General features: G+C 40.3%; 1 protein-coding gene across 1 annotated transcript; it reads left to right on the top strand.

The window, feature by feature from the left end:
• Window positions 1-218: 218 nt before the first annotated feature.
• On the top strand, window positions 219-13,472 carry LOC125305238 (thymic stromal cotransporter homolog). Its single transcript, XM_048259916.1, has 4 exons — window positions 219-1,451; window positions 3,475-3,558; window positions 11,590-11,746; window positions 11,979-13,472. The coding sequence occupies exons 1-4, from the start codon at window positions 467-469 to the stop codon at window positions 12,031-12,033; spliced, it is 1,281 nt and encodes a 426-aa protein (XP_048115873.1). The 5' UTR covers window positions 219-466; the 3' UTR covers window positions 12,034-13,472.
• Window positions 13,473-15,900: the final 2,428 nt, after the last annotated feature.

Below are 15,900 nucleotides of genomic sequence, written 5' to 3'. Positions count from 1 at the left end.
TGAAATTTCAAAGGTGGGTAAACTGCGTTTACTTGCGTTTAGCCTCCACTACATTCCCTACTTGATGCCCGGAGAAAAGAGGACACCTGTCACTCTACGAGTGTTAGATATGTATAGGCTAGAGTGCTTCAGCCACGTTGCAGTCCTTTCATTTTAAACCAACTTCCCCATGCCTGGATGACGCCATCAACACACTCTGGCTGTCTGGTTCTGGTCTCACGCTCTTCTCTTTTCAGACACGGAAATATAATGCCGTAGACCAAAGGGTGTGCAAACGTGTATTCGGATAGCTAGGACTTGATGACTTGAAGCTCTATGCTACACCTGGCAGAAGTTGTCGCCAGAATAATTACACCAGAAGAAAAACAATGTCGGATAGGAAGGTTTAAAGGGACGGTTGCTGGAAGTTAACAAAGCTCTCGTGAATAGAATTCCGTTTTTTTGTTTGGGTTTATATCTGGTGAAGATGGCAGTCTTAAATTATAATGTCAGGATGTACATTGAACCTGTTGTGTTGTGCGCACAGGTGGCCAGTTCATTTTACGACACCGGTCTGCAGTCGGTTGTCAAAGAACGATACGAAAATAATCCGAATTTCAACGACACTGGCAGTCAACAGAAGGCTATTTCAAACTTCTACATGATTTACACTATGGTGGGAAAATTCGTTCCAATTATACCTGCTATTATTTTAGCCAAATGTGGAGACAGGGGGTACAGAAAGTTACCCATAGTTGTTCCTTTGATCGGTTACTTCATCGCCAGGATGTTTCTTGTTTTCGTAATCGTGTTCAATTGGCCTCTTGAAGTTATGTATGGGGGAGCGGTGGTTCACGGCTTGTGTGGCGGTTTCTCCTCGTACTGGGCTGGTGTGATTGCTCTGGTATCCCTAAGCACGTCTGAGGAGGAAAGGTCCCCGCGCATAATGCGAATGGAGCTAGTCTATGGTTTAGCGGGGCTCGTCGGGAGTCTGGCGTCCGGTCATCTTTTCCAGCTGTACACGGTCAAGCTAAAATGTGGTGTAATTTTGGTTGGACTAAGTGTGGCGCTTTATGTCTTCTGCCTTTTATATTCAACATTCGTGCTTCAGATTGCTTGCTCAAGTGGAACCAGCCAGCGCCGTGAAAGTGTAGGCATATTGGAACGAAGTTATAGAAACACCACTAACATTGCGCTCCTGTTTGCTGGAGCGATCTTATATGACGTTGCGGTCGGGGGAGGCATGGAAATCTTGGTGTCGTATGTAATGAAAGAGCCGCTTAACTGGGACGCAAAGCAGATAGGGTACGGCAACGCTGCAGGATTTGTGATCTTCATTACAAGTTTTTTGGGAGTGAAATTGTTTTCCAGATGCTTTAGCGATGCGTCCTTGATTATGATCGGGATGGTGTCGTTCTGTTCCGGGATTTACTTCATGGCCTTCGTGACCTCGACGTATATGTTCTATTTGGGTAAGTTTCACGGACATACCCTTAACAAAAAAAAGTGTATGAAGTGTACTGTTTGTACGACTACTTAAGTCGTTATGTTTTGGAATCAAGTATTCATCCAATATTTGGATGAGTATTTTTAAAGAAAACATTTTCTTTATTCAGAAGTTATTGAGGTAAGTGTTGTGCATTTTTGTATGTGTAGCCCACTGGCAGTGTTTATGAACTTCGAAAGAATACTTTGAAGGACAGTTAAAAGAATGCTTAAAGTATAAAAAATAATAATACCTGAATGGAAACCTAGTAGTAGGTCATTATTTCAAAAGTAGGATGTGAAGTCCAAGAAAACCTACAAGTACTTGCAGTAGGCCTATAAAAACCATTGCACCTATAGTTTACTGAGGAATTTCTTTAAGTATTCATGAACATGAAAGGTGGGCTAGAAGTAGGCCTATGTTGGCAATGGGTGGTGACTCCGGAGGCAGAGGAGTGGCCCATGATCTGTTAGGTTGTAGGTTCGAGTCCAGTTCCTCCATTAGTCTCAATTATTAAACTATTTATTGAGATGACTGGTTGAGCAAAATATCTGGTTGGCCTGTTAGAGTTTGAGAGTTTGGAGAGGATTGGATAAGGTGATGTCAAATTAAAAGGTCAAGTTGTACATTCAAATGCTTTTATCTATTTATCACAACTGTGTCAAATTAAAACAATACCCACCTAGGCTAGTAGCATTCATGCAGTAGGCCCTAAGTGTTGTTATCCTCAATACTTCATCAACAAGTATCAATACTTTATAATATTTACAATTAAAAGTGTATGAGTAAACCTGATAGCAGTTATAACTGCTGGGCATGTTTTATCCCATTTCTCAAGATGGTTAGCATATCATGAATTTAACTTATATCATATTGTGTCAACACACCAGCTGGGAGCTGGAAGCAGTCGGCAGATGGAACCAGAACTGCATGAACACCACAAGATCAGGGCTTGATAGATAACAATTTAGCTGTTATCTTCAGTACAGACCCACATAGGGAAGTGAAACAAACAACCCCTATTAGTTGATACTGTGTGAACAGTGTTTATGAGCTAGAACTGTAAATGTGCAAGGAGGAACCTCAGGGGGGGTGAAGCTGGTGGGTGCACTGCTAAAATGTATCTTAGAATCAATCTGACAGTGGCATGGCTCACACTGCTGGAATGGAATCGCTATGTAAGTGCATGTTGTGTGTGATGTTTGTATGCTACTGAGACCTTGAATTCCCCCTTGGGGATCAATATAGTATCTATCTATCTGCTACCTAATCATGGTCCAACACAGTACCCCACCCCCAGGCCAGTACGTCAGATTTGTGCTGACACCTTGTATAGGCCTATATTGCCCTAGTCGCTCACTTTTACACAAAACTGTTACATTGTAATGAGCACCCTCTTTATTTTAGTAGTCTCACATGCTTAGTTTCAACCAGGTAGCATAACAGGTCAGCTAAGCTGACGCATGGGTGACTGGTGGGAAAAACTGTGGCCCAATGGTGTTCTTGTACTTTTCCTGGGTTAGCGGGCTATTGCTTATGTTGAACCCAGCCTAAAGCTTCATGCTCAGTTTAGGATTTCTCTTTCAAACAGCCAGCCTTTGAGCAAGGTTGCTTCCCACACCCTCTCAGTAATCTTCTGGTCTGGTAGCCTACAAGAGTAACGAAATACACTGTTATTTAGTATTGAAGAAAATATTTTGTGTGAATTTGAGTATGTATTCAGAGTTAAGCCAGAGGTATATAACATAGGGGTTAGTTATGCTGTTTGAAAGTAGAAGAGAGGGAGAGGTGTAGATTCAGAGGAAGGAAGGGTTTTGTATCATGAATGCACTTTTTGATAAAATTATGATAAAAATGACTGGAATCATGAGTGTTGTGTTTCATATAGATACATTTCAGAAGAGGACAATTGTGGGTAAACAAAGCTGACAAATAAATAGTTTTTCATGAAACCCTTGTCTCCCTGTCTGTCTTTCTCTGTCTCCCTGTCTATCTTTCTCCCACCCCAGCACGGTGCCTCACGTTGTTTGCACTGATTCCCATGCCAACGATACGCTCTCTACTATCTAAGCAGGTGGAAGGGTCCTCGTATGGTAAGGCCTGATACAACACAACTCTCTTCTCAAATACACAAGCACCCACATCACTAAAACGTGATTCACACAACATTCTAAAACGGTTACTGCATATATCTGCCAAGATTTCGTAAAATAAAGGCACAGCAACAAGAAATGTAACGATTTAAAAACATTGACAACTGAGTGTTGAGTGTGAGCAATAAAGTCATATATAGGCATGATTCGTTGAGTGTATTCTAAATATAGCCCACTCCTACTCACACACTGAGAACAATGTCCAACCAGATAACAGGTTCTTCCGGTTCTGTTCAGAACCAGATCAGAGCCGGTTTACTGCAGGTGGAAAAAGGCAGTTAAGAGAAGCAGCAATTACAGTACCATTAGGAGAATTTTACAAAAAGTGTATTGGATTAGAATCACAGACCACATATTTTAGTCCCTCATAAACAAATGTTTGTTCATATGTGGTCAAAATTAATTCAAGACAACTGGTGTGAGACTGCAGCTTTATTCACGACGCCGGGAGCATGTTACCCACATGAAATGTCAAAGTAACAAGCCCACACATCTGTGGGTGGAGTCAACTCTTATACCTTACCCCACACCCATGGAAAATCACAAGTTGTCACCCTCCATTAATCACTTAACCATCTGGTATTTTAACAGAGATAAGAAATGTTTACAACCCCACTTAACCATCTGGTGTTTTGACAAAGATAAGAAATGTTTATGACCCCCCATCCTGAGGGTTACCCACAATTCGCTGACACAAGGGTTAATTTAACTAAACATTCTAACATAGGAGTTTCCGAAAAAAACAAGGGTCAGAGTAAGGAGATGACAATTAGATTTCACTACATGTATGTAAGGTACAGCATACTAAACATTCAATGAGAGACATATAAAATGTATCCCACACATAGACAAAAGCAAACAGCACTGGCTACTGTTTGTATTATGGATTTAGCAAAGAAGAACTGAAACCACCATGTTGTTTGTAGGAAGGGAGGGGGGTAAGAAGAGGAAAAGTGATGACTGTGGTGCTTGCAGAGCTACTTTTGTTATTTCTAAATACTTTAGCCTTCCTTCGCACAGAGGTGGAAAGTAACAAAATACATTTACTCAGGTTACTGTATTGAGTAGTTTTTCTGTGTATTTTGTATTTTTGAAGTAGTTTATAAAATCGGTATTTTAAATTTTACTTGATTACATTTTGAGTGAAGTATTGCACTTCGCTACATCAAAAATCCCGTTACTTGAGTAAAAAAAAAACTAACTAAAACGGAAAGGGAGAGAAAAAAATCGGAAAGGGAGAGAAAAAAAATCGCGCCCTAAACCACTAGCCTAGTGATAATGATCAGCATACATGTAGCCTACAACAGGACATGAATCAAGCTGGCGCCATGCAGTCTTTCTGAAAGTGATGGAGACTGGATCACAAAATGCATCAGATTAGCCTAACTTATGAAAGTGTATTTTCCGCTATTCCAATCGATTGTCTCAGTTCGTTTTAGCACTAATGATTGCGGAGATATTTAAGCAAACACCATGGAATTTCGTGTTTTGACGTTTGTGCTCGCCTTTCTATGGAAAGAAGTTTATTAGCAATTGTTTCCCCTCATTTTGATGTCTCTCTTTTTCCCCGTTTTGGCCTTTGTTTTTAGTAACCTGACTTGGCTTTCTTGGAGAAAGACATTGCACCAGCAGCAAAACAATTAGCGGTCCACTACTAGCGATGCTCAACTAAATAAACAAAAGATAGACTACCTTATGAATCGTGCAGGCGGACTAAACCATTTAGCTCTTTAGCAAGGGAGAGTGAGAGTGACCTTACACAGTTTTCACTATGTTTTGTATACAAAATCCAGTCAGTCAAACTTTAAATTTCGTCTGACATTCATTTTGACATTTAATTTGGAAGTTAAAATATTCAGGTAAAATTAATATATGGTGGAAATAAGTATTGAACGCTTATTTCCCCCCCCCCCGCCAGTAATTAGCCTAAACTTCCAGTGAGTCTATTCGAAATTTTCACCAGACATTATATTAACACACATAAAAAATCCAAACATAAGAGTTTTGTGTATTAAAGTGGAATGACACAGGAAAAAAGTATTGAACGTGCCTACTGACATTTCTTCAATACTTTGTGGAAAAGCCTTTGTTTGTAAAGACAGCTTCAAGACATTTCCTGTATGACAAAACTTATTGGTCGCAGTATCAGGTCTGATTTTGGCCCATTGTTCTAAACAGATTCCAGGGGTCCCTCTTGTGAATCCTGATCTTTAGTTACTTCCAGAACTATTTAATTGAATTGGCTGCCTTCAAGTCTTTCTGGAGCTTTCTCCGAGTGGTCCTTGGCTCTTGGAATTGACTATCCTTCTGACTCCCTGGTCAGAAATATTACGAGGAGATCCTGTGCATGGCCAGTTGATGATGCAGTGATGTTTCTTCCACTTGCAGATAATGGCTCCCATGCTGCTTACTGGAAGATTCTGATGTTTTGAAATGCATCTGTAACCAGTTGCATTGATCAATAAGGTTGCAAAGGTCTTGGGAGAGCTTTTTGCTTTTATCCATCATGAAATGTTTCTTGTGTGACACTTTGGTAATGAAAAACCTTTTTATAGCCCATCAATATGTAGGCTACTAACCAAGCTTATATTAATTTGCACAGATAGAAAGGAAAACTACTCTCTATACAGATTCCAGCTCGTTCCTTCCCTTTCCTTGCCTTAGTGCTTTTTCTTAGCGTGTTTAATACTTCTCCCCTGTGTTATTCCACTTCATTACATGACTCTACTTATGGAGTTGTTTGGATTTTTTATGTGTGGATTACCTGAGTTATTACTAATGCCTGGTGAAAATGTTGTGCCCCCTGTATTCCACTTTTCACGGGCCCTCTCCTCCATTGGGGCCCTATACTTCCAACTTTCCCCCCCCCGTACGACGCCCTTTAATCTGTTGAACCTTCTGCTCGTTTCCAAATATAAAAAAACTCTCTGCAACTCAATATTGGCCTGCCTGCCTCAGCTGCCTGTAAGGGGCTTTTCAGTTGTGCTGGATTACTGTTCACTGCAAAGCGACCCAAGGATGAGTGCAACTAACTTTGAAAATCAACTACTGCTCAAACTTAAAGGAGAACTCCGGTGATATTTCACATAGATCTCCATTTCTCAACGTCCTTTTTCAGGCAAGTACCTCCACTCGGCGGCCATATTGCAACACTTTTTGAGCACTTATCGTGCATCTATTTCAGCAGAAATGCGTGTGCGTAAGGCTTCACGACACCAATCTTGCTCCAGCAGCGAGATCACACCACATGATTGGCTCAATGTATATTACAAAACACCACATGATTCGCTCAATGTATTCACATGTCGACGTTTTGCCGCGGAAGGGTTGTGATATGTGTAGACATATGATGTGTAGACAACTGCCCCCCCATGCATTACTATGGAGGATTTTTTTTTGAGTGCTGTATCTCCTCATTAGAAAGTCTTTGGTAAAACTGGTTGTTATGGTAGCCCCCCCCCCCCAAAAAAAAAGTAACTAAGTAACTTTTACTTAAAAGTACATTTTAAATTAACTACTTTTACTTTTTACTTGAGTACATTTTCAGATCGGTATTTTAACTTGTACTTGAGTAATATTTCATCAAGGTATTGGTACTTTTACTTGAGTACAATATTTTCGTACTTTTTCCACCTCTGCCTTCGCAATAACTTTGCATTCCTTACTTTTGCATTCTCTAAAGTCAAAAGTATTGCAAGTGAACGAAAAAAAAATAGGTGTATGATGGTAGCACGCCCATTGCCACACAAACCCTGTAATGTCTCATTAATCCAGATATCACTGGAGTCTACAATGAAATCTGAAATCTCACATCAAGTCTCAACTCAACAAGTGGACAGGGGTGCATCCTGCTGAGTCAAAGAGTTATCTTTCATATACAATATAATAAATGAAGACCAAAAAAACTTTATATTTTGACATATTAACCACATGTAGTCACATAGCGAACACTTGAAAATATGTAGCCTATCATAAATATTCTGTAAAATACTTTACATAAAGTACTTATTAAATACATAAATACTTATTATGACCGCCGCTAGCGAAGTGGTCATATAGGGATTGTCAAATTTTTTTTTTTTTCTTTTTCTTTTTTCCCCCCGTCATCTACTTCCTGAATTTTTGGTCAACGATACCCGGGACACCGAAACATCAGGGCACATGAAATTTGGTGGGTATGTAGCCCCACTAGACTTTTACGAAAAAATTTCGTTTGGTCCCCGGGGGCCACTCCCCCCCCGCGCTGGGCCCCCGAACCCCAAAAAATGCAGTTTTTCCTAAATAACTACCTGAACCGTGGCACCAAGGATGAAATTTTTTTTATGGTATGTTGGTCTCAAGGGCCCACATCAACCTAGCCCATAATCACTCATTTGTGATTTGCACACCCCCAGTAAAAAATGAAAATGCAATATCATTCTGCTTTAATCACCTCTCTCTTCAGTTAAGATGTTTAGAACTGCACCAAATGTTATGTGTATGATTAACCTGACATTCTCTGGGGGTATGCCAAGTTTCGTAGAATTTCATCCATGGGGGGGGAGTCCTAAAAAAATTAAGTTATGTGTACATTTAGTGACTGTACACTCATTGGCCTGTAGATGGTGGTGCACACATATACACACGCACACACACACAGGCACGCACATACTATCGGTATCGGCAATTAGAACGGCCGATACATAATTACAAATTCAGTAGGATTAAAGGAAAACCAAATATTCAAATATTCATCATTATTATTTGGCTGCATTTACAGTATTGGCGTTACGTAGTCGTTTGTCCACCAGATGGCGCATAGTTGCAGTGAGACATAATTTTGTTGGAAGTTAATCTAAAGTGGGTTGGAAAGACAATAGATGCTTCCTACAAGGACAACACTGTAGTTTACCGCAGAGAACGTCTAATAAGGGTAGGATGATTTTCACATGAAATGTAATTCACATTTCTTCTTGAAGCCGAAATAAATCTGAGAATGTTTATCAGACATGCTTGGTTTTGACTGCAGGTACATTAATCTTATACAAGTTACGTAGGCTATAGGCCTATCAATAGCCTACGACCTAGGTAAAATAATGTTAGGCCTACCGTTAGCATTGGTTGAGTGATGGAGGCCAATTTGATTAGGCTATTGGTGTATTTGTAGAAAAACATAAATGCGGTTACCAAGCAAATTGCTATCAGCGCTGTCATTGTATCTTTCGACTGTCTCATTCTTTTCTGACACTAGCCTACAGGAGCTAAGTGAGTTAGTCACAACGCGTTTGCTAACGTGATGGTTTTTGTAATGGAAAATATAGGCCTACCTGAAAGATAACCGGTCTTTGAAGCATCCTAAACAGGCTGGGACATTTCTGCTTGCTAAATAGGTTTTTCTGCTGTTGATTCGCTCACAGTCCTTGGTGGCCCTGTCAGTGCTTTGTACAGTGTTGCATTAAGACCACAAAAAGTCTCAAAAAGCATCTGAGCTGACGTTCATTCCCAAACACCGCTACTTCAATCCTCTATTTTAAAAGGTGTTTCAAGTAATGTTAAGGAAGAGCATGGTTTTGCCTATGGCTATACATGCGTGAGACTGAGACTTGTTTGTTTGAGACTGAGACTGAGACTTGTTTGTTTGTTTGAAGTGCGTGTTTAGGGACCGAGGTGAAGTTAGTTTGATATTTGATATTCGGATATTCAACAGATATTCTGTTTTTTTTTTTAATGCAGCCGTGTTTGCAGACAATGTACAAACAGATGACCTGTCTACTTGCTCCAAGCCGACCTACTTAGGGACTGTCTATAAAGTACCTTCTGAAATACCTTCATAGTCTTTTTTGTCAGACAGTCGCTATTCTAGGATAACTATTCTGGATTGGTTTGGAGTCACTAGGTCACATGATGTCAAAGATATTGACAAAAAAGACTATGAAGGTAATTCAGAAGGTACTTTATAGACGGTCCCTAAGTAGGTCGGCTGGGAGCAAGTAGACAGGTCATCTGTTTGTACATTGTCTGCAAACAAGGGGTGAAACCGGCCGCATTAAAACAAATTTGAATATCTGTCCAATATCCGAATATCAAATATCAAACTAACTTCACCTCGGTGTGTTTAGGGTGTGAGAGGTGAATCGGAGTGCTTTGATTCCAGCTTAGTAGTTGTAGTCTATGCGATTAAAAAGCATGTGTGTGTTAAGTATCCAAACAATGATAGTAGCTTCAAATAGCCTAAGAAACATTTCAAATAGGAAGTGCACGCTTAAAACGTCCATGTTAAACAACGAACAAATGAGTGAGGCGGTTCAAACATGGCCAGGCCCAGGCAGACTAGCCTTAAAAGTTTTTTCAGAGGCCAGACGTGATGGATGATGATAAATTGGTAACGCCTGAAGCCTCAGATGTCCGGTCAACTCCACCACCACCAGATGAAAAGCAGAAGTGTCGGGCATATCTGTCGGAATCACGACGTTGGAAGTGGAGTTGCGGGGTTGCTGCCTCTCCAAGACACTGTCATTCTCTGTGTACACTGGACATGCAACATGTGTTCTGTACCCAAAGCATACAGTAGGCCTATGCTTTCTGTCTATGATCTGCAGGGTTAGGGCCTCCTCAACGAGGAGATTGCTGGTCCGCGCACAATTAAACGGTATCATTGAACCGCGGACCGAAAGAAAAATAAACTAAACATTTCCCAGAATAGGAAACATTTCTTAATTTATTGTTATCAAATAAATTATAGCCTTAGTGGTGTGAGCGCTCATTCTTGTGTTTGCGCGATCTGTGCAAGTTAAACAGTGGAACCACTGGAGATAACGTGGGTAGCAGTAACAAACAACGTAGCCTTTTTAAAACAATGAACGAAGCGGACTCACTCTTGCTGTTAATGAAAACATAGATACTGGCTAGATCTTGTTAGGCATGTTTATATAAGTTAGGCTAATGACCATGTTGCATTCTATTCAGCCTGATTATGTCATTCTTTAAGCTACATAGCCTGTCTCCAGTTTTCCCTCAACTTGACTAATTAAGAAACGATAATAGGATATTTGACCGGCATCCCAGTAAACAAAATAAAGTCCTGGCGACGTCCCCTAAAGGTCCCCTGGCGAACGTCACCTCCTCGACATTGTGTAGGGTTCCCTTTACGTCCCGGGGACATCTGTTCGGGAGGTCTAAAAGACGTCCACGAGACTTTGAGAGTTCTTTGCCCAATTGAATTGTTAAACATGTCACTGGTGAGCGTGGCAGTGTTCTAAACAATAAGGATTAGCAATCCTTAAAAATAAGTGTTGAGCATGAAGGAATAATACACAGCCATGCATCGACTTTGAAACATAAAGATTTGTAATTTGAATTTGAAGAGTTTTTTCTCCTCAAAAAAGTACTCAAACAGATTAACCGTTTACCAAAAATAGTGTTAGGAACTTAAGGCCCGGTTACAAGTTTATGGAATTTATGTGTTGCCCAGACCAAAGTCTCTTACCTATACAATAGCATGTAGGGAGTCAGATGTACGTAAGGGATAATGTATAGAATGCCGATCATTATCGGGAAATAGGTACCGAGGTACCAGGGCGAACCTGAAGGGACCTACAGATGCACTGGTGGGCCCATTCACTAAATTAGCTGAAGTACAGTTCCTCAGCCAGGCAGATGAGATAATTAGGGAAATCACCTGTGTTAAATGCACCGGTAGAAACAATACATGGTAGGACTTTTACTTTCTGAAGCCGGACTTTTCCACCTCTACCCTTTGTGAATATGGTATGTTTGTGTGAACTTGTACTATCTATCTACAGTACATGGCAACTACCAGGCAACACACTGTAACATTAGCAAGTAATAGTTCCCAACTAATCCATACATTTTTGCAACCCTACTGATAATATGTTTTAACTTCACCTGTGCAGGGGTTTCCATTAATCTATATCTTCTAAATGCATATACTGTATGTAACTACTATACTCAAATTTGTTTTGTTTGTTTAAGGTGTAACCCTGATTGCGCTTCAGCTTTCCTTCAAACTGATCAGTCTGGCTTACACCCCCATCTACACCAAAGTGTACCAGGCCACTCTCGACGTCTTCCCTGGGTTTGTCTTCACCTTGTCCAGCATCATTACGTTTGTGGCCATGGTTCCGATATGGTAAGAGGACATGCGATGGCAAGTCATGTCTGTTTAGCTAACAATCTCAAGATCATCTGCTTGGCTAACATTTATCATACTGGAAGAGATAGCCTTCAGCAGTTGTGGTTTCAAAACAAAGTTGTCTTTAGACTGGTCATATTAGAATTAGATCATTTTGTTCTTACTTCTGCTGTTGTGCTGGTTGTGTGAAATATTTTTTCTTGACTTCTTGCTTTTTCGTCTTGTGAAGCATTGTTGGATGCAGAACTGCACATAGGGCCTATGAAAGGATTGAAGGAAATTAAGGAAGGACTAAGACACTCTCCTCGTTCATCAATGTGAATGCATGTGAAGTCAGGAACATATTTCACTTCTAAGGACCTAAAAGGGAGAGATTGAATTAATAGTAAACAACAGTTGACTACTTTCAAATTGTTTGCATATGTGTGTATACTGTAAATATTTGTTTATGTTCTCAATGCATTTTTTATTTTCTGTGTTGCCACTGCCAGTGACAGTGTATGTGTTGTTGAATAGTTTACTTTGTGTAAATAATGCATGTAAATATTACTGCAAGATGTACAACATTTCACAGCTGTTTTAAATGTTGTATTTTCCATTGTATTGGGGGTGCCTGGAATGCCATCTGGGTTCACATACCATATGTCTTACAAAAGTGACTGGGGGCTTTATTTTACTCAGAAAGCATATGCATACAACACAGAGATACTATTTTACACACTTTGATAGGGAGAGTCAGCTTGCATATTGGTATTGTTGAATTTAAGTCAAAGTGGTACAAAATGTATGTAATGCTTAAGTAAAATGCACATTATACAGACCGACCAAAAATTTTACTCACTGCCCGCATGATCTGAGACCCAGTTTTTAATTGAATCCTGGCTTTTGATTATAGGACAAATATCCAGCATTGTCATGAAAGTTTTTCCATTTCTTGTTGTCAATAGTGATATATAGTGATATTTATTATCTGACAGGAGCAAAAATGCAAATATATGAATTGTTTCTATTTAATGTTTTGATAAAGATGATATCAAGGTCACATACCTATAACATGTATTGGCCACTTACTGACCTTGCCCTAAATTTTAACGCCATTGCCTGAGGATTTATTTTTGTACAGGCAACTTTAATGGGCATGATACTCAAAGGTGGCATTATTACCTAGATAGCACCCGGACTGTGATTGCATGGAGTTAGACTCAGGACTAGCTGTGGGAAATAGAGATGAGTAGCCTGGGTGAACCAGACAAGCCTGCAGACTGGTCTGGAAAGGAGCCCATCGACATCCGTTTCCAAATCACCAAAAACCCAGGAACGTATATTGTCTTTGGAACTGAGTAAACACCTGCATTTAAAACCCTTGTTTACAAGAATGTGTGTTTGCTGCACATTTAATGTAGTAAGAGTTTAATGCAGCAATGTTAGTGTAATCACTGCTGGTTACACACATAAGTTGTAAAACGGGTAGTTCAGAAAACGGGTGTCAATGGGCTCCTTTCCAGAGGGAACTGCAGAGCAATTCAAATGAGCTAACAGGTTTGTCTAGGTCATGGAGGTATTATATATAACTGGAGAGAGTGACTAAGTCCCGCCCTCCATACAAATGAATGGTGGAGGCTAGGCTAGTAAATCCGGCCAATTCATAGTCAACGCCATCTTGAACACTGGGGTTCGGATCCAGCGCCAGTCGGCTCTGACCATGCGCCAAGTTACAAAGCTGGAAATGGCATGGACCAGCGTCGATTTTATTGGATATTCTGTAAAAAGAGAGTCGTCCTCCAGTAAGAGGGGGTGGCGATAATGCACATAAAGTCCTTGCCTCATAACAAAGAAGAAGAAAAGTTGCTTTCGGGAACGCCGCATGAGTCCGAGTGAAGTTAAGCCCTGAAGCGCAACTTAATTTCATTGGATAACAGCGGCTCTAACTAAGAGCGGTCTGCCTGCTGTCCTGCTGCAAATATGCATTCGAACATGGCGTGAAATATCCATAGTCGAACTATAAATAAACTATTCGGTTTTAGTGCCAAGTGTAGCGCATTTTACAGTCTATGATTGGTTTGTTTTTATTTTATTGTTTGCCATCTCAGCGGGTGCTCTAAGCGTATTCTAAGCGTTGGCCCATGACCAAATCAAGCCAATAATAGCCAGTAGCCACAATAATGACTGGAGCCAGAGCCCTCAATAGCCACCCTGTTTTGAAAATAATATTGAAGATATTCAATATTATTGAAGATAGTATTGAAGATAGCGCGACAGAGCGGTCAGCCTGAAGCGGACAATTCGTCCCCAACTCATCTAAAATGTGGTGTCTTTACTTAGAGTTGTACACCGCAGATGGTGAAGTAACCGTTAAAGAGAATGTTGTCTGGGACTCAGCAAAAAACAGTTTACTTAGCATCCACGACATCAATCTTAGCTCACCTGTGGAGTTACCATCCAAATGAGGCAGCGGTGTCAGAGGCACAGTAGGCGGCCAGAGCATTGCCAGGCGTCCAACATCGTATGATGGCATACTTTCCGTAAATCCTAAATTATGTCCGGCGTCTGCTATTTACTTAGGCTGCATAAAGCACAGGTATTTATTTGAGGTAGGCTTATTGAGGCAGACCTTTTCTCGTTATTGTGAGACATGCGTTTTGTTTGGAGTGGCATACCAGGCTATTTTTAGGTTTTGGGATGACATTTAATTTACTTTTTGACTTTTATTATATAGTTAAATGTTGAGACTGATGGGCATTTAGATCTAGAGGGTATTTGATGATCACTGTAAAGTTTCGTGTAGTTGAAAAAGTGTTGGAATTTCCAGCTGTTTATTGCGAGACAAGGCCTTTCCTTCATTCATTGAACGTGCGCTGTGCTCTAATGGAAACCTTATTGCATAGCAAAGTAGCCTAAATTGAGTTTTTTTTTATTATGCATGGTTTACTTTTTATTAAACTCGTAGGCTGGAATGCCTCGCGGCAATAATTGTGTTTAAATGTAGTAGCCTAGTGCTTCAGCCTCTGGCAAGCTCCAAAGGGGGCGGCTATAGGTTGAGAGCAACGTGTTGGAGACCCATGGTGTAACGAGACAAGGTCTTTATGCCGCTGTTGTGTAATTTATTGTCTGTAATCATGTTTAGGCTATGTTTGGAATCGGGACAAACAACAACGAAACAAGATCAATACAATTTTCTTTATTTGTCATATGATGGATAAACAACCACAATATGCACGTCTTCTCATAGGCTCCTCAAGAAATACGCACTGAATAACTTTTGGCTGTAGCCGCCGGATAGGTACCCGCCCACTAACATGTACGCGCATGAGAGCTCGTGCCCAACACGGATTTTCGTGCATGGAGCTGGTTCCCAATGCTCCATGCAGCGCCATATTTGAAAATGGCGTATGCTAACATGCTGACCCCCTGGTCTAGGTTCACACAGGCTAGAGATGCGGAGGACAGTGGCCTGCTAAACCGACTTGAAGTGTTGAATATAGTGAAGAAGTGTTTCATATCAAATATTTATAACCTCACAATTTCATATGATAGCATTTAAAAATCAATGTTACAACATAGGTACTTGTTAACTTAAACAGTGAATGACAGGCGTTACAGATCTTTAAAGTGCTTTGATTACAACCAAGCCTGAGGCAAAGCAAACAGATTACTCTCGGTTTCAGTGTAACGGCATTCCAGTCTATATTTATTGCGTCCACTATGTAAACCCAAGTCAATGGCCAAGGCCTGATACTGACACCAAAGTAGCTACTGACACCAAATGCTGATAGGAGAATATTATGGTTTACTGGTAATAATAGTACATTTAAAATAATTTCTGTGCTTCATATTTTAATTCCTGGCATCATCAGTTTAATCATGTAAAGACGTCATTTCTCTAGGCCTACCTCATGACTGATTTATGCTGACTTCACTGCCTGCCTGATATCTATTATAGGCTATGCCTTTTTGACTGTCCGTACTATTTCAAACACTGTGATAGGGTGATTCAGTTTGCATATTGTTATTGTTGAATTTAAGTCAAAGTTGTACAAAATGTATGTAATGCTTCAGTAAAATGCACATTTTACAGGCTGACCAGAATTGTATTCACCGCTCGCATGATCTGAGATCACTCATCAGACTTTATTGCCAGAGACTGCCACTTC

Source organism: Alosa alosa, chromosome 12 (assembly GCF_017589495.1).
Source record: "Alosa alosa isolate M-15738 ecotype Scorff River chromosome 12, AALO_Geno_1.1, whole genome shotgun sequence".
Lineage (NCBI taxonomy): Eukaryota > Metazoa > Chordata > Actinopteri > Clupeiformes > Clupeidae > Alosa > Alosa alosa.
This window is presented reverse-complemented; position numbering and strand designations above follow the sequence as displayed.

Excerpts from the sequence above, each read along its gene's own strand:
- LOC125305238 (XM_048259916.1), top strand. The coding sequence starts at position 467 with ATGGCAGTCTTAAATTATAATGTCAGGATGTACATTGAACCTGTTGTG. Across the intron at positions 1,452-3,474 it reads GACGTATATGTTCTATTTGG|CACGGTGCCTCACGTTGTTT; the intron begins GTAAGTTTCACG and ends CTCCCACCCCAG. Across the intron at positions 11,747-11,978 it reads GTGGCCATGGTTCCGATATG|CATTGTTGGATGCAGAACTG; the intron begins GTAAGAGGACAT and ends CGTCTTGTGAAG.